The 22,396-nt window shown below is 45.2% G+C and overlaps 2 protein-coding genes across 7 annotated transcripts in view; one reads left to right on the forward strand and one right to left on the reverse strand.

Annotated features, from left to right (window-relative positions):
• LOC143894354 (kinesin-like protein KIF19) overlaps positions 1-22,396 on the reverse strand; it is an 84,346-nt gene that overhangs the window by 26,431 nt on the left and 35,519 nt on the right. The gene's annotated exons all lie outside the window — the stretch shown is intronic.
• On the forward strand, positions 8,507-14,106 carry LOC143894369 (uncharacterized). The gene is made up of 5 exons (XM_077400563.1): positions 8,507-8,567; positions 11,194-11,385; positions 11,474-11,660; positions 11,755-11,936; positions 12,034-14,106. The coding sequence occupies exons 1-5, from the start codon at positions 8,507-8,509 to the stop codon at positions 12,255-12,257; spliced, it is 846 nt and encodes a 281-aa protein (XP_077256689.1). The 3' UTR covers positions 12,258-14,106.

Genomic DNA, 22,396 nt, shown 5'->3' on the forward strand with positions numbered 1-22,396 from the left:
GTGGCCAAGAATGCGTATGACGGCTATAGCCGCAACGTAGAAAAAACAAAGTAAAACTTTTTGAATTTGCTTGAAACTTGTTACACGGGGGTTTTTGGGGTCGCTGATTACGAATCCGAAGTCAGATGTACAAAATTCAAAATGGCGGATCCAATTAGGCGGATCAAAATTACAAAAAATGGTCTGATTTTTATGAAATTTGGTACCCTTATGTTTTTTGAGTTTCTGAATCCGAATATGAAGTCAGATGTACAAAATTCAAAATGGCGGATCCAATATGGCGGATCAAAATTACAAAAAATGGTCTGATTTTCATGAAATTTGATACCCTTATGTTTTTTGAGTCTCTGAATCCGAATATGAAGTCAGATTTTCAAAATTCGAAATGGCGGATCAAAATTACAAAAAATGGTCTGATTTTCATGAAATTTGGTACCCTTATGTTTTTTGGGTCTCTGAATCCGAATATGACATCAAAATTAAAAAATGGCGGATGTAATATGGCGCTTTAAAATTATAAAAAATGTATTGATATTCATTAAACTTGGATTCTTTAAGTTTTTTGGTATCAGAGAGATCTTAATATAATATAAAATAAATAAAAAAATAAATAAAATTCCGTCTATTTTTTGTAATTTTGATCCGCCATATTGGACCCGCCATTATTTAATTTTGATGTCATATTCGGATTCAGAGACCTAAAAAACATAAGGGTACCAAATTTCATGAAAATCAGAACATTTCTTGTAATTTTGATCCGCCATATTGAATCTGCCATTTTGAATTTTAAAAATCTGACATCATATTCGGATTCAGATACCCAAAAAACATAAGGGTACCAAATTTGATGAAAATCAGACCATTTTTTGTAATTTTGATCCGCCATATTGGATCCGCCATTTTGAATTTTGTAAATCTGACATCATATTCGGATTCAGAGACTCAAAAAACATAAGGGTATCAAGTTTCATAATAATTCGATAAACTTTTTTTCAACACACTTTTGGCCCAAATAGTAAAATTCTCTTAAACAGCCAATGGGTTAATAGTATAGTAAGTGTAATGGATACTGTAGCACCTAAGAAAAAGTTTAAGATTTCGAAAATATGGGAAGGGAAAATGTGGTATTCAGAATGGCAACAGATAGAAAGGATGAGGCTCATAGTAGAGCAATAAGCTCAGGTAATGAACAGGACTGGGGATTTTTCAAAAATGAAAGAAATGCAGTAGTTAAACTTATTAAAGCAAAAAAGAAAGAATATTATGAGAATATGATAGATAATAATAGGAGTGATCCTACAAAAATGTGGAAAACTTTGAAAGAATTAATTAAAGGTGAGCAAAGGGGTTCAGAGAACATCGATAATGTAGATTTTGAAATATTAGAAAACATAGAAGAATGCAATTGTTCGCGAAATCGCTGATTAATCCCGGCGATGGAAGCGGGATGAGAAGGACGCGCGTGGAAGGTGTTAACTCGACTATGCACTTTATTTTGTGTAACTCAGACCACAGTCTGAGCCGTCTTTAATGTATCGAGATTGTTACAGTCTGACCTGAGAATCGATGAGCGGTGTATAAAAGAAAAGTCTTTGTATGATCGTTGCAGGCGAGCGACAATTATATCAATTGCCCTCCTCGTGTGGTGAGTCGCCCGTGAGCCGGTGAGACACGTGGCGGTCGGCACTCGCGCACATGTGAGCCTAGTCGTCGTGTTGAGGCACCAGAGTTGATGAGCGGCCTATTTCACAGTTTATGATACGATCTACAACAGCGCGAGCACTGCGATGTGCACGATTAACCGAAGTCAATGAACGAACCGTACAGAGCACACGTTATGCGTCTAGTCACCGCGCGGCCATTTGCACACACACTCAATCGCGAGGAAGACGGTGACGATGAGCGCGCCCGTGCGGGCGCAAGCTGCCGCGGTGATCGAGCGTCGTTACCCGATCGATGCTGCCATCTGATCGGACGGCGCAACGTTAAGGGAATCTCGAACATTCCGCCCGCCATCAGCAACCTTGTTGATGATTCCTTACTCTTGATCCTTCATTCTGTTGAGATGGGTAGAATTGCAAGCTTGGCACTTGGCCGAGTGAGTGTCGTGGTGGCCGTCTTGAGGGTAACCACCCTGGTGAGTCCATCCTTGCCGGGGTGCAAAGCTGTTACTCTGGCGAGTGGCCACTTGCACGGTGGAGAGCGTTCGTCGGTGAGCAGCACGATAGAGCCCACCTTAATGTTGTTGTTAGGATGATGCCACTTGGAGATCGCCTGCAGGCGTTGCAGATAATGAGCCGACCATTGTGCCCAAAAATTTTGAACTCGCTGCTGGATGAGCTGCCATCAAGATAGCCGTGAGGTTGCTAGGTCAATCAGAGATGGCTCGGGTATGGTAGTGAGTGGACCTCCAATGAGGAAATGACCTGGTGTGAGCGCTGAGACGTCTTCCGGGTCGTCACTCAGCGGTTCTAAGGGCCGTCAGTTGAGAATGGCTTCGATTTAAGTAAGCAACGTTGTGAGTTCTTCCGTAGTGAGTAGAGTCTCCCCGATAGTCCGTCTCAGATGAAACTTGACGGATTTCACCACCGCCTCTCACTTGCCCCCCATGTGTGGAGCGCCTGGTGGGTTGAACTCCCATCTGGTGCAATCCTGTTATAGAATTTGAGCGATCCGTTGATGTTCTTGTGAGCTCTGGATGAACATTGTCTTGAGCGCGGCGTCTGCTCCAATGAATGTTGTCCCGCAGTCCGAATATATGGTCTGAGCAATTCCCCTTCTCGCTGAAAATCTTCGGAAGGCTGCGATAAATCTTTCTGATGAGTAGTCACTGACTACTTCGAGGTGAATTGCTGAGGTGGAGAAACAGACAAACACACAGATCCATCCTTTGTATTTCCTCGCACCTCGTCCTTTCCATGTTTTGATGGTGAGCGGTCCGGCATAGTCAACTCCTGTGTGAGTAAACGGACGTGACGGCGTAACCCGAGAGAGAGGTAGTTGGCCCATCAGTTGATGAGCACGGATCCCCCTCTGCCGAGCACACACGACACACCGCAAGATATGAGACTTCACCGGAGCCCGTCCGCCGATGATCCAGTAACTTTGCCTGACATGAGCCAATGTCAGCTGTGTTCCTCCATGCAGAGTACGCAGATGGGCGTGTGAAATGATCAAGGTTGAGAGCCGGGAGTGGCGAGGCAAAATCGCCTGATGTTTGCTGTCTTGAGCTAGTGCTGATTGGTTGAGGCGGCCGCCAACTCGGATGATCCCTTGAGCGTCTATATACGCAGTCAATCGACTGAATGCGTGAGCAGTTGGTAGTCTCGAGTTGGCCGTGAGCATCTTGATCTCGTGCGTAAAGTATGCCGCTTGAGTAGCCTTAATCCAAAAGAATCTGGCCTCCTCCAAAGCTGAGTGCAAGTCCAGTGGCGTGCGTCGGCACTTTCCCAGAAGCGATATGAATCTGAAACAAAGAGCTGTTATTTTCAATAATTTGTTGAGAGTTGAGTACCTATATCTCAGGTTCCAGTGATATTCCGGTTGAGATGCGGCCGCATGTAGCGCAATGCCAGAACGAGCTTCGTGCGAGTTCAACTCGTCCGAAAGCGCGGGTTGAGATGGCCAAGCTTCAGGGGTGAGTATCCACGGTGGTCCCGTCCACCATAATGAGTGACTTTGGAGTTGAGCAGTAGTTAATCCTCGTGATGCGCAATCGGCTGGGTTGGACGTACCTGGTACGTATTTCCAATGTGCGTTTGCAGTGAGCTCTTGAATTTGAGAAACCCGATTTCTCACGAAATCCTTCCAGCGCGATGCATGAGATTTGATCCACGTGAGTGTCACAACAGAGTCCGTCCACAGGTGAGTTGCTGTGACGTTCAACTTCAATGTGGCTTGAACGTATTGCATGAGTCGTGAGAGCAGCAGTGCTGCGGTGAGTTCAAGTCTCGGGATGGTGAGCCGCTTGAGAGGTGCTACCTTTGTTTTGGAGCACACCAATGAAATCGAGGCGCTATTTGAGCCGTGGACGGTGATAAATACGACTGCAGCCATTGCCAATTGAAAAGCATCAGAAAAGCCGTGAAATTCCACTGTCGATGTACTCCATGTGTTATACCACCGAGGTATTGAGATCTTGCGCAAGCTGGTGAGTTCCTTTCTGATGATGAGCCACCGTGATGAGAGCTGGGATGGCAGTGGTTCATCCCATTGGAGCTTATGAAGCCAAAGTTCCTGCAAGAGCATCTTCGACTTGATCACGACTGGTGATGCAAAGCCTAGTGGATCGAATATTTGAGCCACTTCAGACAAAACGAGGCGTTTGGTGAGATGATCGGTATGCGACGAGATTCTTGTTGCAAATGCAAATGAGTCTTCTTGAGGAAGCCATCGTAATCCGAGTATCTTGGTTGCGCAATCGTCAAATGTAATTTGTGAGCCCTGGTCTTTCTCTGCTTGAACAGCAGTGAGCACGTCTGGATGAGTCGCGTGCCACTTGGCTAAGGGAAAACCGCCTGCCATGCACAAGTTCTTCAGCTGCAATGCAATTTTGATTAACTGTTGGACAGTGTCAGCGCCTCCAAAGCTGTCGTCGACGTATCGACCTTGAAGGATGGACGGCACTGCAAGAGGAAAATTATGGCCTTCGTCCTTCACCAGTTGCAGCAGCGTTCGTACTGCCAAGAACGGGGCAGCCTTGGTGCCATACGTGACCGTGGTTAAATAATATGCCACTTCATTGAGCAGTTCGTCGAGCCAGAGAATCCGTTGTAATTCCCAGTCATCTTCATGCACGTTGATCTGTCTATACATCTTGGTGATGTCCGTGGCAACTAGGTGTCGAAATTGTCGAATCCAGAGCAAAGACATCGGTGACGTCTAAATGCAACTTGGCTCCTGTGTGCATGATATCATTGAGTGAGCGGCCTGATGTGGATGCGCTCGAGCCGTTGAATACCACACGTAATTTCGTGGTTGCACTGTCTGGTTTGAGCACTCCGTGATGTGGCAAATAATATTGCGTTTGCTGACTGGAAACGGGTGAGGCTTTCTTCATGTGGTTGAGATCTCGATATTCTGTCATAAATTGATGATACAGCCGTCGATAGTTGTCATCTCGGGAGAGTCTCCTTTGTAAACTTTGCAAACATCCATGCGCATTGAGATACGAGTCGCCAAGAGTATCAGGTGATGATTTCAGTGGAAGTCGAACTGTGTATCGACCTGTTGAATCCCGTGAGACAGTACTCTTGAAATGTTCTTCACATCTTTGCTCGTCAGGAGTAAGCTCAAGATTGTTGTTCGCAGGCACTTCTTCCTGTGTCCAAAATCTCGACAATAACTCATCGAGAGCATCTTCCCTCTCCTGAATTGATGCATGATGCACTGCAGCAGATGCTGATGATGATGTGTCGACAGGTCCGAGAACGAGCCATCCAAAAATTGAGAGCTGCGCAATTGGCATCAATGTGTCTTGTTTGATGATGTTGGGCTTGATGATCTGCCCATATGAGTCAGCTCCAATGATAATATCCACTGGCCGTGGTGTCAGAAAATCGGGATCAGCCAAGGTCAACTTGGTGAGATGCGGCCATTCCTGTGGTGCAGCGTTGAATGATGGCAAGATGTTTGTTAACGTCTGCAAAATGTGAGCATGAATAATGACGTCTGATCTTGAGCGAAGTGAGCGGAGCTTGAGTAATGCAACTCCTCGAGTTTGCGTGGACTTTCCGCCACCAATTCCGGTGATAAGAATGACAGAATGATGACGAGGTATATTGAGCTGACGTATGAGCGATTCCGAGACAAAGGTAAGTTCGGAACCTGTATCGATGAGGAGCCGTACATACTGAGTATTAACCAATGAGCTGATCTGAGCCAGGGCCGTAGCGAGTAATGTTGAGTGTGATGAGCGAGCCAAAAATGAGTGAGTGACGATTGCACCGTTGTCTTATTGAGATGCTGAGGCTGAGCTGGTGGTTGGCTTCGAGGATGAGTCGCTTTGATGTGCCTCATGCAGCATCGTATGATGTCGGTGGGTGCACTTCTTGCACCCCCGTGAGCTTTTGCATGAGCGAACGTTGTGACGGCCGAGGCAGTTGAAGCACAGCCTCCGTGAGATCACTAGCTTCTGTCGATCGCCCGGTGAGAGTTCCCTGAACTTAGGGCACATCACCACGAAATGCGTGCCGTTACAGCAATCGCACGGGTACTCCGTTGAGCCGTCTGAGGTGTTGGTGCGTGCCGGTTGGGCTGCCGCATGATGAGCCGTCGAGGATCGCCGGGTTGTTGACGCAGCCCCTGCCGAGCTCCCTGAGCTGGCCGTTGACTCTATCATCTCGAGTGCTCGTGCTCGCGAGGTGAGAAATTGCTCGAGTTTCTCGAAACGTGGATATTCGCGCGCGGCGCCCAGCGATGTCTCCCACTGTTCCTTGGTTTGGCGATCCAGCTGCCTAGACAGCTGGTACACCAAGACGCAGTCGCCAAGATCCTGCGAGACGCCCAATGATTGTAGGCCCTTTATGGCCTCCTTGAACGAGTTGAGCAGCTTGTCCAGTGCCTTGGCGTTCTTTTGCACCGGTGTTGAGCTGGCGAAGAGCTGGTCCAGATACGACTGAATGAGCAGTCGCTTATTCTCGTAGCGATCGACGAGCATTTCCCATGATGGTTTGAGCGAGTCGGCGGTGAGAGGCAATCCGGAAATGAGCTGGGCAGGTGGGCCTTCTAGTGAGAGCCGCAGATAGTGGAGTTTCTCCACGTCTGTGAGCCGTTGGCTGTCATAAATCACTGCCTTGAAGAGATCGCAATATGTAGGCCATGCCTCGTACACGCCCTTAAAGGACGGGATGTTGATGTCCGGCAATCTCTGCTGAGATTGTGAGGGCTGAGCCGCTACAGGAGCCGTAGTCGGAGCGATCTTTTCCGCCAATGCGCCCTTGAGCTTTGCCAGAGCGCGACGAGCCGTCATGCACTCCTCCGCCTCCACGGCGAAGGCGTCGTTGGAGAAATATTCATGATCGATGAGCGCCGCCGGCCATGAGACCTCGAAATAGGCGTGTTCCTTGAGGAACGCCTTGTGCACCTCCTCGAATTGGATAGAGATCTGTAAAACCTCATCCACAGACGTGTCCTCTACAGCCGATGGTAACGTCGCGCCGATTCTCCGCACTGTCGCGATGCGGTTCATCTGAGTCTTCACCTTTAAGGTGAGTTCAGTAGACAAACGCACCGGCGAAGCCTGGCGATCTGAAGTGCGCTTGTCGTCCGGCAGCACGAGCAATGGCGGGGTCTTGCCGCCCGTCGCGGCTTTGGCGGGATCCAGCATGATGAGACGTCAATGAGCTGCGCCCGATGAGAGACCTGAGAAATGTCGGGACACGTATGAGAACCACTGCAAGAGGCGAGAACGTTCGAGAAACGCGTTAGGACAACACTACGCGAATCGAGAGTCTACAATGTCATATAGTGAGCACGTGAAAATGTCTATGTACACTCGCGGGAGCGCGTGAGCATGTTTTCGTAACACTCGCGAGCGCGAGTGAGAATGTCTGTCCTTCACTCGCGAAAGCGCGCGATAATGTCTACGCGGCATGTCGTGAATGGCACGCTCCGTTCACATGATTCGAGTCTGAGTTACACTCCAACATCCACGCATCCGGCTCGAAGGACCAAATGTTCCCGAAATCGCTGATTAATCCCGACGATGAAAGCGGGATGAGAAGGACGCGCGTGGAAGGTGTTAACTCGAATATGCACTTTATTTTGTGTAACTCAGACCACAGTCTGAGCCGTCTTTAATGTATCGAGATTGTTACAGTCTGACCTGAGAATCGATGAGCGGTGTATAAAAAAAAAGTCTTTGTATGATCGTTGCAGGCGAGCGACAATTATATCAATTGCCCTCCTCGTGTGGTGAGTCGCCCGTGAGCCGGTGAGACACGTGGCGGTCGGCACTCGCGCACATGTGAGCCTGAGTCGTCGTGTTGAGGCACCAGAGTTGATGAGCGGCCTATTTCACAGTTTATGATACGATCTACAACAGCGCGAGCACTGCGATGTGCACGATTAACCGAAGTCAATGAACGAACCGTACAGAGCACACGTTATGCGTCTAGTCACCGCGCGGCCATTTGCACACACACTCGATCGCGAGGAAGACGGTGGCGATGAGCGCGCCCGTGCGGGCGCAAGCTGCCGCGGTGATCGAGCGTCGTTACCCGATCGATGCTGCCATCTGATCGGACGGCGCAACGTTAAGGGAATCTCGAACAGCAATATAGCTGATAAATTTAATATATATTATGTAAAAAGTATTAGCAACATTGTGCAATCTATTGGTAATAAGGGGATAGAAGGCACAGGTAGGAGACCTATTTATGTAATCGAGAATAAGGGAGTTATAGAAAATTTTGAGCCAATTAGTGCAAGTGATCTGGAACAAATTGTTAGGAAACTACCACGAAAGAACGGAACAGAGGAAGGGATAAATAGTGATATACTGAAAATGGTGCTACCTGTGATAAAAGATGAGTTTGTAGGGGTAATAAATGATTCGCTTAGGACAGGTAAATTCCCAGAAGGATGGAAAACATCCACGATAATACCGATACCAAAGGTAAACAAACCAAAAAAATCGAGCGAGTATAGACCGATCAATATTTTACCGATATATAAAAAAGTATTAGAGTTAGTTGTAAAAAAACAGTTGGAAAAATTTCTAAAAGACAATGAAATAATAACCGAATACCAATCGGGATTTAGGAAACAGCAGTCGTGTGAGACAGCAATTCAAAGTTTTATCGAGAAATGGAAGTTGATAATTGAGGAGAAAAAAATGGTGGGGGTGTTATTCCTGGATCTTAGGAGAGCGTTTGAGACAATAGATAGGGTAAGATTAGTGGAAAAATTATATCAGTATGGAATAAGTGGAGTGGTACTGGAATGGATAATATCGTATTTAAGTAATAGAAAGCAACAAGTTAGATTCAATGATATATGTTCTAAAATAATTGAGACAGTATATGGCGTGCCACAGGGATCAGTATTAGGACCTCTATTGTTTATTTTATATATAAATGATATAGTTAAAGTCTGTCCGGAGGGTAGTATATTTAGATTATTTGCAGATGACACGACCGCAAGTGTAACAGGAGAAAGTTGTGAGGAATTAGAAATAAAACTAAATATGGTGCTCGGTATACTTGAAGAATGGATGAATGTGAATATGTTAAAAATGAATGCAGATAAGACCAAATATATGATAGTTAGAAGTATAAGGAAAAAAATAAAAATAAACATAATAGTAAAAAGTTTGGATGGAACTATAATTGAGCGTGTCGAGATAGCGAAACATCTGGGTGTAATGATCGATAGTAAACTCCGTTGGGAGAATCACTGTGATTATATGTTAAAGAAAATAGGGAAAAAAGTGAGTTTTCTGAATAGAATAGGAAATGATATATCGGCGTACACTAGATGTACTGTGTATAAGTCTATCATAGCGCCTCACTTTGAATATTGCGTGACGATGTTAATAGGCATGGGTGAGACGCAACTGAATCGACTGCAAGTGGCACAAAACCGTGCCATGAGAGTCATACTGCAGTGTTCGCGATATACAAAGGTAGAATTGATGCTGCAAACCCTTAAGTTTATGAATGTAAGACAGAGGCTAATGTACAATGTATGTATTTTTATTTTTAAGGTAGTAAGAGGCATAATGCCAAAACATTTAAGTAATAGGATAGAAATAGTAGGAGATGTGAGTGGACGGCAAACGAGGCAGACTGAGAATATTAGAATTCAATATCGCAGGACGAGAAGCGCACAGAAAAGTATATTTTATGAAGGTTTGAACATGTATAACGCTCTGCCGATAAAAATTAAGCAATGCAAAAGAATTGAACCTTTCAAACGTAGGTTAAGAGAATATATTGTACCTCATGTAGAGGAATTAATTTAACGATATTTTATGTAAAAAATAGCCGAGAAGGCTAATAAAGTTCAATCAATCAAATCTCTCTCTCTCTCTCTCTCTCTCTCTCTCTCTCTCTCTCTCTCTCTCTCTCTCTCTCTCTCTCTCTCTTTCTCTCTCTCTTTCTCTCTTTCTCTCTCTCTTTCTTTCTCTTTCTTCCCTCTCCCTCTCCCTCTCTCCCCCTCTCTCTCCTCTCTCCCTTTCCTTCTCTCCCTCTCTGTCTCTCTCTTTAAAAAAATTTCTCTCTTTTTCTCACTTTCTCTCCCTCTCTTTCTCTCTCTTTCGTAACCGATTTTCAAAAAGATACCGGTTCCCAAAAAGATCGGTAACAAAAAACTATATAATTTATAGCATTCTCCGGAAAATTCTACCTTGTTTTAAATACAATTCTTTAAAATTCAATCAATTAATTCTCAAAAAATTGAAAAAATTTTGGTACCGGTTTCTAAAAAGATCGGTAACAAAAAATTATACACTTCATAGTACTCCTCGGAAAATTCTACCCCTGTTTGATCTATAATTTGTTGAAATTTGATCAATTATTTTTCGAGAAATTAGAAAAACCGGTTCTTTGAGATTCGGTCAATTATTTCCCGAAAAAAATGAAAGAATGTCGAATACCGGTTCCCAAAAAGATCGGTAACGAAAAATTATACACTTTATAGCACTCCTCGGAAAATTCTACCCCTGTTTGATCTACAATTCTTTGAAATTCGGTGAATTATTTCCCGAAAAATTAGAAAAATTAGAAAAACCGGTTTCCAGAAAATCGGTAACAAAAAACTATACACATAGTGGCACTCCCCGGAAAATTCTACCCCCATTTCATATATTTTTGGTACAAATTTGGTTCAGGGATTTGGGCTGGGCGTTGATGAGTGAGTCAGTCAGGACATCTTCCTTTATATATATAGATTACATAATATGTAATATAATATATATAATAATATATATAATAATATGTAAAATTATATTATAAAGTTCTTCCTTGGGGGACATAATAATTTTGCAAAATGGTGAATGCTATTATGAATAATTATAATTACACATTTTTGTTTTGACAATGTATATTTTACATATGGGATAGTATTAAACAACTTATTAAGTACACACAAACATTGAAATGTTGTAAAAAAATTAATTATTGATCCATTAGAACAGACAATTGAGTCATTTCATGGTAATTTAAGTCATTATTATTTTTATTTATTTTAAAGGAAAAAGACATGAAACTGAAGATATACCGCATACGAAAGAAAGAGATGTACAGTCTGAATTCACACAAGATGAGTTGCTCATTGAATTAGTTCGTACCCGAAAGGCTTTGTGGGACCATTCTATTCCATCGAATCAAAGGACAAAATTAAAAAAAGAAAATCTTTGGCAAGAAATTGTAAACGTATTTGATGGTGAGATATCATTCTTTAATTATTTATATGAATTATATTATTTGCATGATAAAGTAAATAATTTACGATTCTCTGTACAATATCATAGGATCTCTATATGTGCCAGAAGTAAAGCAGAAATGGAAACAACTTCGAGATGCGTATATAAAAGCTAGAAAGAAAATGCGAGGATACGTGCGAAGTGGTTCTGCGGCGGAATCTGGCCATCCGTTACGTAGTTCTTTCGCTTATTATGAAGAAATGAAATTTCTCGACAATACTGAAAAGACAGCACCGTAAGTATTTATATTATCTTTCAACTAAGATTTTGCAAACATTCAAATTGCGTACAATTGAATGTCATAATTTGTAAAATTGTTTTGTTTCCAGGACTGTCAGCTTTATCCAGCACCTTTTAAAAGCAAATTCATCCTGTGTTGATGAGAATGATATGCAAAGGAATGACATGGCTGCAGACCACTCGACTTGTGATGATTCCATGATGGACGTTGCAAGTACATCAAACGCATCATCACGAAGATCATGTTCACCATCAGAGGCGAGAAATAAAAGTCTGCAGCAATTGTCTTTTGGTTTTATGTATTTTAGATACTCATCATGTATTATTAAGTACCGATTATTAATTAGGCATATATTATTTACTTACAGAAGCAAAGATTGCACAAAGGCAAGCTGATATGGAAACTAAATTTCTCAGTATGATTGATGAAGCGTCATGGAAAAAACGTGATGTAGTGGACAGCTATTTAGATCAGCTTGGTGACATTTTACGCCGACTACCCTACATACGACGCAGAAATCTGCAAAGAAGAATTATAGATATTGCTATCCAAGAGGAGAATATGGAACGTATTGAGCGAGAGAATCCCTAATAAACATATTACTTTGTTGACATATTATTTTATTTCATGTATATTGTGACGTTGCGGCCCGCCGCTTCGTGGCAGCGCCCCGCCGCCGTCACAAGGCGCGGAAATTTGCGCCCAGGGACGAACCAAAGAGGCGACGACGAGATCTCCAGAGGCCAGAAATCGATATCGTTTCCGCGTTTTGATTATTCTCTTATTTTTATGTATAACTTGTATATAATGCGCACGGCGCCTCACCTGCACCACGGTGAATCTTCGAGGGAGTACCGATAACGAGAGGGGTCCGGGAGGACCAAGGACCGAGAAGGGGTGGCGAGAGCGGAAGCTACATGGATCACGGGCGGCGAGAGCAACGCGGCAGGCGTGCGGCGAATGAGGCGGCGATGGACAAGGCCGCCGGTAACGGGGCCCCAGGTACCGGGGCAAACCCGACCTCAGCAAGCTGCCTCCACGAAATACCGGCCCGCGGGGTGACTGATCACCGCCCCGAGGGCAACCGGAGGCACACCGGCCAGAACAAAGTTCAGTCCGCTGCCCAGGGACAAATTGAAGAAGTCGCTACGCCGCCGAGGGACCATTGCGCGCCCCCGAAAGATCCACCTTACGACGATCCTGCTTGAGAATATCGCGCGAGCTTTCAAGCTCGCTCTCGATTGGTTGGCACGCCCCTACGGAAGGGGGTGCCGCATCGATTCCGCTATCGAGCGAATCTAGCGAGACTCTCTGGTCGTCCGTCGGCGAGTGCGAACGTTTTCTTTAAAAGCTACGCGATAGCCGCCCCGAGTCGGGAAATTCTGTTACGCTGCGGCGATCCTCCATACGAGGTGACGGCAAGGAGCCCTACGAGAAGACATCACACCTGTGAGGTTGCCCGCAGTAATTAATCGCGTAATTAATCGCAGTAATTAACGCCACGACGCCGCCCTCCGGTGCACGCTCTCGTCCGGGATAACGTTGTAATATCGCGAAGCGTGCGGTCCCTTGAGACCGCGTATCGAATAGCGATCGACAGCGAGAGCGAAGGGCCTCGGGATGGTATCGTGGCCGCGGAATTGAAGTAAAGACGCGATTGCGAGCCTCTGGAAATCGCAATAGATTCGTGGCGAAGTCTGTTGCTGCGCGTCCGTTTCGCATAATGTCCGCGCTCGTGGTTGTGCCTCGCGCCTTCCGTGTTCCCGGCGTATCAAATTACCAAACATTGCTCTTGTGGAATTTCGCATGCGTCGGCACATCATTCGCGTTAATCGGCCGTCTATGAGTGGCTATTTGCCTCAGAGAATCGTGCGTGTTAGGGTAGTTATGTTCGGATGCGTCGTTCGGTGATTGCGTGTTATTATTGCTCGCGGTAATCCCGCACAGGTTCCTCGCGTTTCTTTCAGTATTTCGCGCTACGCCGATTGCCTCGGCGTCCCGTTTTCGCGTTCGGAAATCCCTGAGGACAGTATTGTTTTTGCCCGAATGACTGGCGCTACCTTTGGTCATTTCTCGCGTTAGATTAAGTCCGTATTTTCGCGTTTGTTATAGTATTTCGCGTCTCCTTGCGATCGCGCCGAAATTGATCTCGCGTTATTGTGTTGCGTTCGATCCTCATTACGTTGGGACGTGGCTTACGCCACGATTCATACTTGCGTTAGGCTTAAGATAATTGGCGACAGAATTCTCGCGCAACTCCCGGCGTTGCGTTCACGCACTCCGAGCGTGAGGTATCGTCCTGTCGCGACTTTTCCTGCGAGATCTTATTTTCTAATTCCGTGCTTATTTCGTGTTTACCGTCGATGTTCCATATTACTTGTAAGTTTTGTCATACTGTTCTGAGATAATCGCAGCGCCTTCTGAGCGTTACTATACGATAACGCAGTACCTCGTTTATTCTGGTGTCCGCGCTATTACTAATTCTTTTGTTTCATTTCTGACGCTCGCGCGATTGATGATATGATTTGTCTGACCGACCGAAGCCGACTCGGCTTTTATTGGTTCACGCGTGAAATTCTAACGAATAAATGTTATTTTGATTTGTTAATTGCTCGAGTTCGTGGCCTTATTTATGGCGTGTCACCCCGCCGAATATCGCGCCGCCCTTCATCACCCCCGCCCCAGCCCTTAGGTCGAGCTAGCCGATTCCTCGCACATCCGCACGTCTCGCTTTGCGTCTCGTGTTGGCTTTCTTTCGCGATTTCGCGGACGCGCGTTGACGCGTCTGGCGCCCAACGGTAAATTCGTTTCGCGAAGTGTCGGAGGTGCGAGGGAATCGTCGGACAGGCCCGTCATCCCGCTCTCCTTACTCCTTTTGATCCGGCACACGTCCCGGAGCGGTCCGGGAGTGAAAAAGTCGTGACAATATATATATATATATATATATATATATATATATATATTGTAGAGAATGGCCACAGAAAGAATAATTTCCGTAATACTTTATTGAAGCGACCGTTTATTACACCGCAGGAATAATGCTCTGCCTCGCGGGTGGACTCTTCCGCTCGATCTCTGGGCTCGGCACCTCTCCTGGTATGTCGTCTTGTCTGTTCCCGGGCTGAGAGGGCTCTGGCTCTCTCGGCCTCGGCGATCAGCGTCCTTACATCTATTCACGAACTCGGTTCGTGCGACTTGACTTTGTCAACAATGACTAGCTTGTCGAGATAAACATGACCGCGTCAACGGTCCGCGCGTCGGCCGTTACCAACGTCTATGGAAAATCGCCTACAATATATATAATAAAATATTTTTCTATTCGATTCATTACATTGTACGAATTATTAAACTATAGAAATATAGATCGTCAAAACAGGCTACATACAAATATTACATACAAATACAATGCATTAAATGAAAACTGTGTTGTTAGCCGTTTTGTCGGCTAAAAGGGATCGTGCTCCGTTCGCGATATGAAGGATGAAGGAAGGCGTTATTTTTGAACCACTTTAATAAATTGAGTTGCCTTACACGAGTGTCCTTATTACAAGTTCCACTTCGCGTCTCGTTTATAGATAACTCGCAGGTGACTCGACGCGACAGCTTGATGGTTTCAGACCGACTGCCTGATTGTTCGATTCGGCGGTCTTACATTGGTTTTCGGTTGCTACCTCGGGATCGCCCGTGGTAGCATTAACCTCTATGGTCAGCGCTCGGCGCTGACCTTCGCGTCAGCGATATTGGTCCTCGTGGATGGACCTTGCTCTCTACGTTTCGTCGCTGGGGTCGAGTTTCTTTAACGCTTGGCAACTCGGTTGCCAAGGGCGTTGTGCGTTCACAACACCCTTCACCCCGCGGAAAAAGAAAAACGTAGTTTTTCGTTTATTTATGCGTCTTCTTTTTCCCTGAGAGGTTACATTATGTGCTATTTTTACATGATTTTTTGATTTTTTTTTTTTGTTACAAAGTTTTAATGGTCCCTTCATTTTTTTTTTATTACATAAATGATTACGGCTATGATACTTATTACTATTACAATTGTGACCGTGGAGCCTATGGAAGATATAATATTTTTATTCGTGAATATGCTGGGTTGGTTATTTTCCATCTCCTTTTGGATTTCTTCTAAACTTAAACTTATTTTCATTAATTCTGTTGGATCTTTGATTATTGGTTCCAGTTTTATTTCTTTATCAGATTCTATTTTATATTATTTACCGTTATACTTTTTTCTATGATGTCTGTTATATTAAACTCTGGTAAATACATTTTTACATATTTATTGTAAACTCGATTTGTTGTCTCTAAATATATATCTGGTGTAGTTAGTTTACAACTGTCGCGTAATGTTATTTTTCCGGTTTTCTCTATTTTTATTTTTATTTCCGGCAATTCGTTACATTGAATTACTATGTCAATTGTCTTTGGGGTGGAAAATAACCATGTCTGAGGTTCGGATACTGCAATCCAGAATGTTACATTTGATATAATGTGACGTTGCTTACGATTTTCTATATGTGTAGACGTTTTTACAAAGAGCTGTATTTCGGTCGGTGCATTCGCCGTTATAAAATAGACAGGGAGGTTCTGAGCGCAGGTGAACTTAGTATTCTCTTGTGTACATTTATTTAAATCGTTTTCCTTTAATATTACATAGTTGTGATTTTCTCGATTTATCCCTAATAGGGTGTGAGAGGGTTCTAGGAAGGTGAAAACGTTGTGGCTATTGTGTACTGGTACAGGTGTGATCTTTATTATTTCATACATTGGATACGCTATTAATGGGAACGCTAGGATAGTGTATATGTTCGAATTATCATAATACGCGTTTACATCTAGGTATTTTTGGATAGAATTCCAGTTTTCGGCTTGTATTTTAAATGGGAAGTTTAATCTTATATCTATGTGTGAGGTCGCTTCTCTTAGTTCTACGATTATTTTTTCGGTTGGGAGTACACGCGTTAATAAAATATTGTGTTTTGCGTGAGTCAGGTAATCTGTAATGTCATTTATGTCTGTCGTGAGGTCATTTAAAATAGCAGTTAATACTAGAAGTTGTTCGTCTATTCCCTCTCGGTATATGAGCTGTTCCTCTAGTTTTCTCGTAACGTTAGCCATTAAGTTTTCATTATATGAAAGTGTTTGTTCTAGTTTTTCCATATGACCTATGGTAGCATTAATGATTTTTAATTGATTTTTTGCTGCGTGCTGCAACGTTTGTTGTTGATTATTTAGTAATTGTATTTGTTCGTTTATTACTTTCGCGTCTTCAGCGTCCATAGTGCCAAAATTTGACCTACAGCGTCGATCAGGCCTCGTTTAATTACTGGTGATCGGTAAATGGTTCGTAGTTGTTCTAGGTTGCGTGTCGTTTTACTATTCTCTCGTTTAATGGTCTGGAGAGTGATTTGGCATGTGTTTTTGACGCTTCTGATGGCATGGTTGCAGATTTCTTCGATGCGCGCTAAATTTTCTTGGAATTGTTGATATCTTATGTTTAAGGCGGTTACGTCTATGCGTATTGCCATTTTCCATGTTGCCTTCGTTTGCTGTAGTTGTCCGATTTTCTCATAATATATGCCGGCTTCGGCGGTGAACGCTGTCATCTCGTACGGTGGCTGCTCCGATGTCGTTTCCTCTGCGAGGTGTAGGATGATAGCTAGCCTGTAATATGAATATGTTCCTGGAGGTGTTCTATTTATCTTTTATTTTATGCTGACTTTATCTGTCAGCAAGTGTCATTTCTTTTTTACGTAGCGCGTTTTTGCGTTAGTCTACTGCTACTCTTCGTGCAGTATCTAACGCTCCTATATTGTGAAGTTAAATTATAAGTGCTAAAATGAGGTGCTTCAGGTGCAATCGTTTCTTCGCACCGTCCACGTGCGATGCCTGTTTACGCACATATTGGTTGCGTGTGGCTCAGGCTCCCCGCGCCACTGAGGAGCCAGCGTCGCCAGATTCGCCGCCTCCGACTTACGAAGAGGCGGTTCAGAGGTACATGCTGATCTTTCCTTTACGGATAACCTTAGACGTGGCCACCGGGCGGAGGGAGGTCTCCCTCGTGCGGCGGAATAATTCTTAGGTGAGTACTGTTAACTTTCGTCTCTCTCTTTTTTTTTGCTTATCCTGCTTTTGCTTTGCCGTGTGTGCTTTTATTCTTCGACTAGCGCTTTCAATCGGTTCGCGTGAACACGTAGCATCTTTCGCTTGATTTTAATTGTGTAGTTTACGTCGTTATGCTTTTCTAAGATAACATATGGTCCTACCCATTGCGAGTCGAGCTTCTTCATCGTAAAGTAGCACTTTATCGCCTACTTTAAAGGTTGCTTTATTGATCTTTTTATCGAAATGTAATTTCGATTTTGCTTTTTCATCTTTCGTATTTTCCCTCGCGACTTGATTCGTTGCGCGGATCCGTTCGCGTAGTTCTTTTGCGTAGTCGTCATACGAATATGTTAGTTTCGGCGGTTTTGTTAGGGCCGTTGGTAGGTCAGGTCGGTGCCCGTAAACTAATTCGAATGGCGTGAAACCGGTAGTAGAGTGTGGCGTAGTGTTATACGTAAACATCGCGTAAGGGAGCCATTCGTCCCAATCAGTTTGATCTTCGTTAATATAATGCCTCAAGTATTCGGCTAGAGTACGGTGCGATCTTTCCAGTGCCCCGTTACTCTCAGGGTGATACGCCGTTGTTTGTATCTTCTCAATTTTCAATAGTTTGCACGTGTTCTTGAATATTTCGCTTGTAAAGTTCGTGCCTTGATCTGTGAGAATCTTTTCTGGAATTCCGTGTTCTAACACGATTTTTGTTACGAATACTTTGGCGATGGTCCTGGCTTCTTGATTTTCGATCGGTATCGCCTTACTAAATTTCGTTAAATTATCCTGAAACGTCAGAATATATTTGTTTCCTTGATTTGTGACCGTAAGCGGACCGACGATGTCGAGGGCGCATTTTTCAAACGGTCGTTCCGGCGTGTCTATGATTACCATTGGCATCTTCGTTTTTTTACTTAGCTTGTTTTTTTGGCAGTGTTCGCATCTGCCTATGTAATTTTCGACATCCCTCGTTATACCTTTCCAATCGTGTTGTAGTCGGATTCGGTCTAACGTTCGTACGACTCCTTGGTGCCCTCCGATAGGCGAGTCGTGATACTCATATAATATCTGTTTCTTTTCCTCCTCCGAGTATTCTCGAGGTGTATCTTCTTCTTCTTGCTGTGTCACATGCACAGCTGACGCTTCTGTTATCGGGTTTCTACTCAATGCGTCGGCGTTCAGATTACTCTTGCCGGACTTGTGTATGATTTCATAATCGTACTCTTCTAATTTAAGCCTCCATCTAATTAGTCTTGAACCGGGGTCGGTGACATTGAACAGCCAGATCAATGGCTTATGATCAGTTATTAATTTCGACGGATCCGGCGAGATCCCTTTTTCAGAGATCACGTGACCCAGATATACGACTTCTTTGCGTAGAAATGCACATTTGCTCGGTTTCAACTTTAAGTTGCATTTTCGAAGTCTGATTAGCACCGCGATTATTCGTTTGATATGTTCCATTAGTGTCGCTCCATATATGACGATGTCGTCGATATAGGCGAAACATCTCAGCCCTAGTAGTCCGGCCAGCACCGCGTACATTAGTCGCTGGAATGCTGCCGGTGCGTTTTTCAAACCGAATGGCATGCGATTGAATTCAAAGTGCCCATCCGGGGTGGAGAAAGCTGTTTTACTTTTATGTTTTTTGTGCATAGGAATTTGGTGATACCCCGAGGCCAAAATCTGAAATATTTTGCGTTACCTAACTGGTCTAGTATATCAGTTATGTTCGGCATGGGGAAAGATTCTCCCAAGGTGAGATCGTTTAGTTTTCGAAAGTCGATAACCACGCGAAATTGCACTTTTCCGGATGCGTCCGGTTTTTTAAGAACGACTATTATCGGCGCGTTCCAATTACTCGTGCTTGGGCTGATTATGCCATCCTCGAGCATCTTTTCTATTTGTTTTTTCACCTCGGCCTTATGCTTCTCGGGTAACCGATAAGGTCTCACATTCACGGGCGCGCTACCTGGCCGAGTATTTATCTCGTGCTCTATTGCGGTAGTCGCGCTTAAATAGTCGCCGTCTATGTAGAACACGTCAACGTAGTCATCACATATTTGTTCTACGGCTGCTCGCTTCTCTGCATTTAAATGGTCGAGCTGTACTTGCTCGCGTACTTTCTTTTGTCGTTCGGCGACGGTCTCGCGCTCGTCGCTCGCGCGTAATGAGAGAACGTCCGCGGTGTCGGGCGGCGGCAAGTCTTCTAGGGTTACATACGGAGTGATTATCTCCACCGGCTTGTCCGTCACATTCAACACGCTAATCGGACACTTAAATTCGACGGGCTGCACTAGGCAATGCCCGATAAAAACTCCTGGGGCGGGTTCGCCGCTTCTCACTATGCCGACATGATTATGATCAGTGACGGCTTCCACGATTGTTTCACTGTAAGGCGGAAGTCTTACCTTGCGGAAAGGTCGTAGCTTAAAAGAAGTCGAGCCGATTTTTAATCGTTTTTTCGAGTTTGAGATATCCGCCTTGTGCTTGGTGAGGAAATCATTTCCTAAGATGCCTTGATATTCGATTGGGAAGTCATCTTTCACCACATACATCGTATGGCGAATCTTTTTATCTCTTAAGTTCACAGTGGCGTTTATTTTCCCAATCGTATGAATTTGGTGTCCGGTTACGCCTACTAACGCTAACCGTTCTTCCTTTACCATTGTTTTTTCTTTTAAATTTCCTACTTTTATTAACGTGAGGGTTGCGCCTGAGTCTAGTAACAGGTCCATTTCCCCCTTCTCTGCCTCCTGCACGGGCAGTGTCACTAAGTCTAGCGGTCCTTCCTCATGCTTCTTACTTATCTGTGCAACTCGATAAGTCTCGGCGGCGCGCGCTTTGCTTCTCTTGGGCTTCTCATCCTCCTCGCTGCTGCTGCGGGAGGATGCCTCTTCGCTAGATTCCTGCGTCTTTGTCTTTCTGACAGTACTCACGGGCGTTTTCTTAACTGCTTCCGTTTTCGTTCGGCGCGGTCGCTCGGCTTTCGGTCGTCCGTTTAACGACCAGCACTCGTCGCGCTTGTGCCCTGCCTTCTTGCAATACGAGCACTCTATCGTGTTAATGCTAGACTTCTCGGCTTTCGGCAATGCATATCTGTTTGCGTGACGGCTCGTACGGCAATCTCGCGCGTAATGACCGTTTTTTCCGCACTTGTGGCATTCTACCGTTTTCCCTTCCCTGCGGTTCGCGCATTTATCGCGGGATATTTATTCTTTGCCGTTGCCGGTGCGTTCCGCGGGGAGGGGCCTTTAACTCTCTCCTCCGCGCTGGCGCCTGTTATCGCTTCTTGCAGGCTCTGGAATCGCTGCGCTCTCACTAACAATTTTATGTCATCATGTAATCCAATTTGAAAATTATGCAGCGCTTGAATTTTGATATTATCTAGTATGGCCTTTTGCTGTTCTTGCGTATGACCTTTGCCCTCTTCCATTGCTTCGTAAAGCTCGCGGGCTAATTTCTCGACGCGCCTACCGAAGTCTTGCGCGCTCTCGCCCGGCTTTTGCGTTAACGAATTAAATTCGAGCTGCAGATGCGTCATGCAGCGTTTCCCTAGATATTCTGACTCGAGCTCGCGCTTCAATTGGTCAAAATCGCGTATGTCGCGTGTATCGAAGTCCGTCATTGCCTTCCCTTTAAATTTCGTGCACAGAATAGCTTCGAGTAGCATTGACTCGTCGGTCGGCTGGATATTCTTCATTGCATACGTGCTCGCGTTCACGAATTCACGGACACGTTCGCGCGACTCGCCGTTAATCTCGGGTATCATTGCTCGTGCCTCTTTAAGGCTGAGGTACCCGTTAACTAGACCCGGTTGATTCCGGACGTCGCTATGCGTTCGTCCATATGTGACATCTAAAGGGCCCTGACTACGTACGCGGCGGTCTCGCGTGTCGGGATCAAGTGATAGCCGCTCCTGTCGACTATAAGATTCGCGCGTGGCGGATTCCATCCTGCTTACGCGGCCCTGTAACTCGCGAAAAGCGCGAAGAAGTTTGGCCGATCGGTCGAATTCCGCAGCCTCGACGCGGTCCATGCGTGCTTGCATGTCGCGCATTAAATTTACTAAATCGGTTATCACTGCGTCCGGGGCTCTCAATTCTCGTTGCGTCGGCTCCGGGACTCGATTTTGCTCGTGTGTCGCCGGTCGCCTGACGAGTGGCCTATTTTGCGCCATTTCGGCGTCGCCTTGTTCGGTCACCCTGGCTGGGTCCGTATTTTCCTCGCGGTTCTCTCGGGTAGGAGTCGCGTTTCCTGTATGACTCATCCCGGCCTCCGCGGAATTCTCGTCGGGAATGAATATACTGCTGTCGTACGACGTGAGAGAAAATTCGCCTCGTTGTGACGCGCGGCTTGGCGCGTCGTCGGAGACGTCTGTGAGTGAGTCTGTCTGGTCGTTATCGCGATTTGCGTGTTCGCCTACTACACTCGCGTCTACCTCGTCGAACGGAAATTCGCGTTCTACAATGACGTTCGGAGATAGCACGGGCGCTTCTCCTTCGGCAAAACGTGACTCTAAATTCAAGCGGACTTGGTCTAGTCCGTCGGCGGGCCGGTCTGACCCTTCGCTTTCGGCGGGCCGGTTTAACCCTTCGCTTTCGGCGGGCCGGTTTAACCCTTCGCCTGCGGAT

Source organism: Temnothorax americanus, unplaced genomic scaffold, assembly GCF_048541705.1.
Source record: "Temnothorax americanus isolate GAGA-0224 unplaced genomic scaffold, ASM4854170v1 Scaffold138, whole genome shotgun sequence".
Lineage (NCBI taxonomy): Eukaryota > Metazoa > Arthropoda > Insecta > Hymenoptera > Formicidae > Temnothorax > Temnothorax americanus.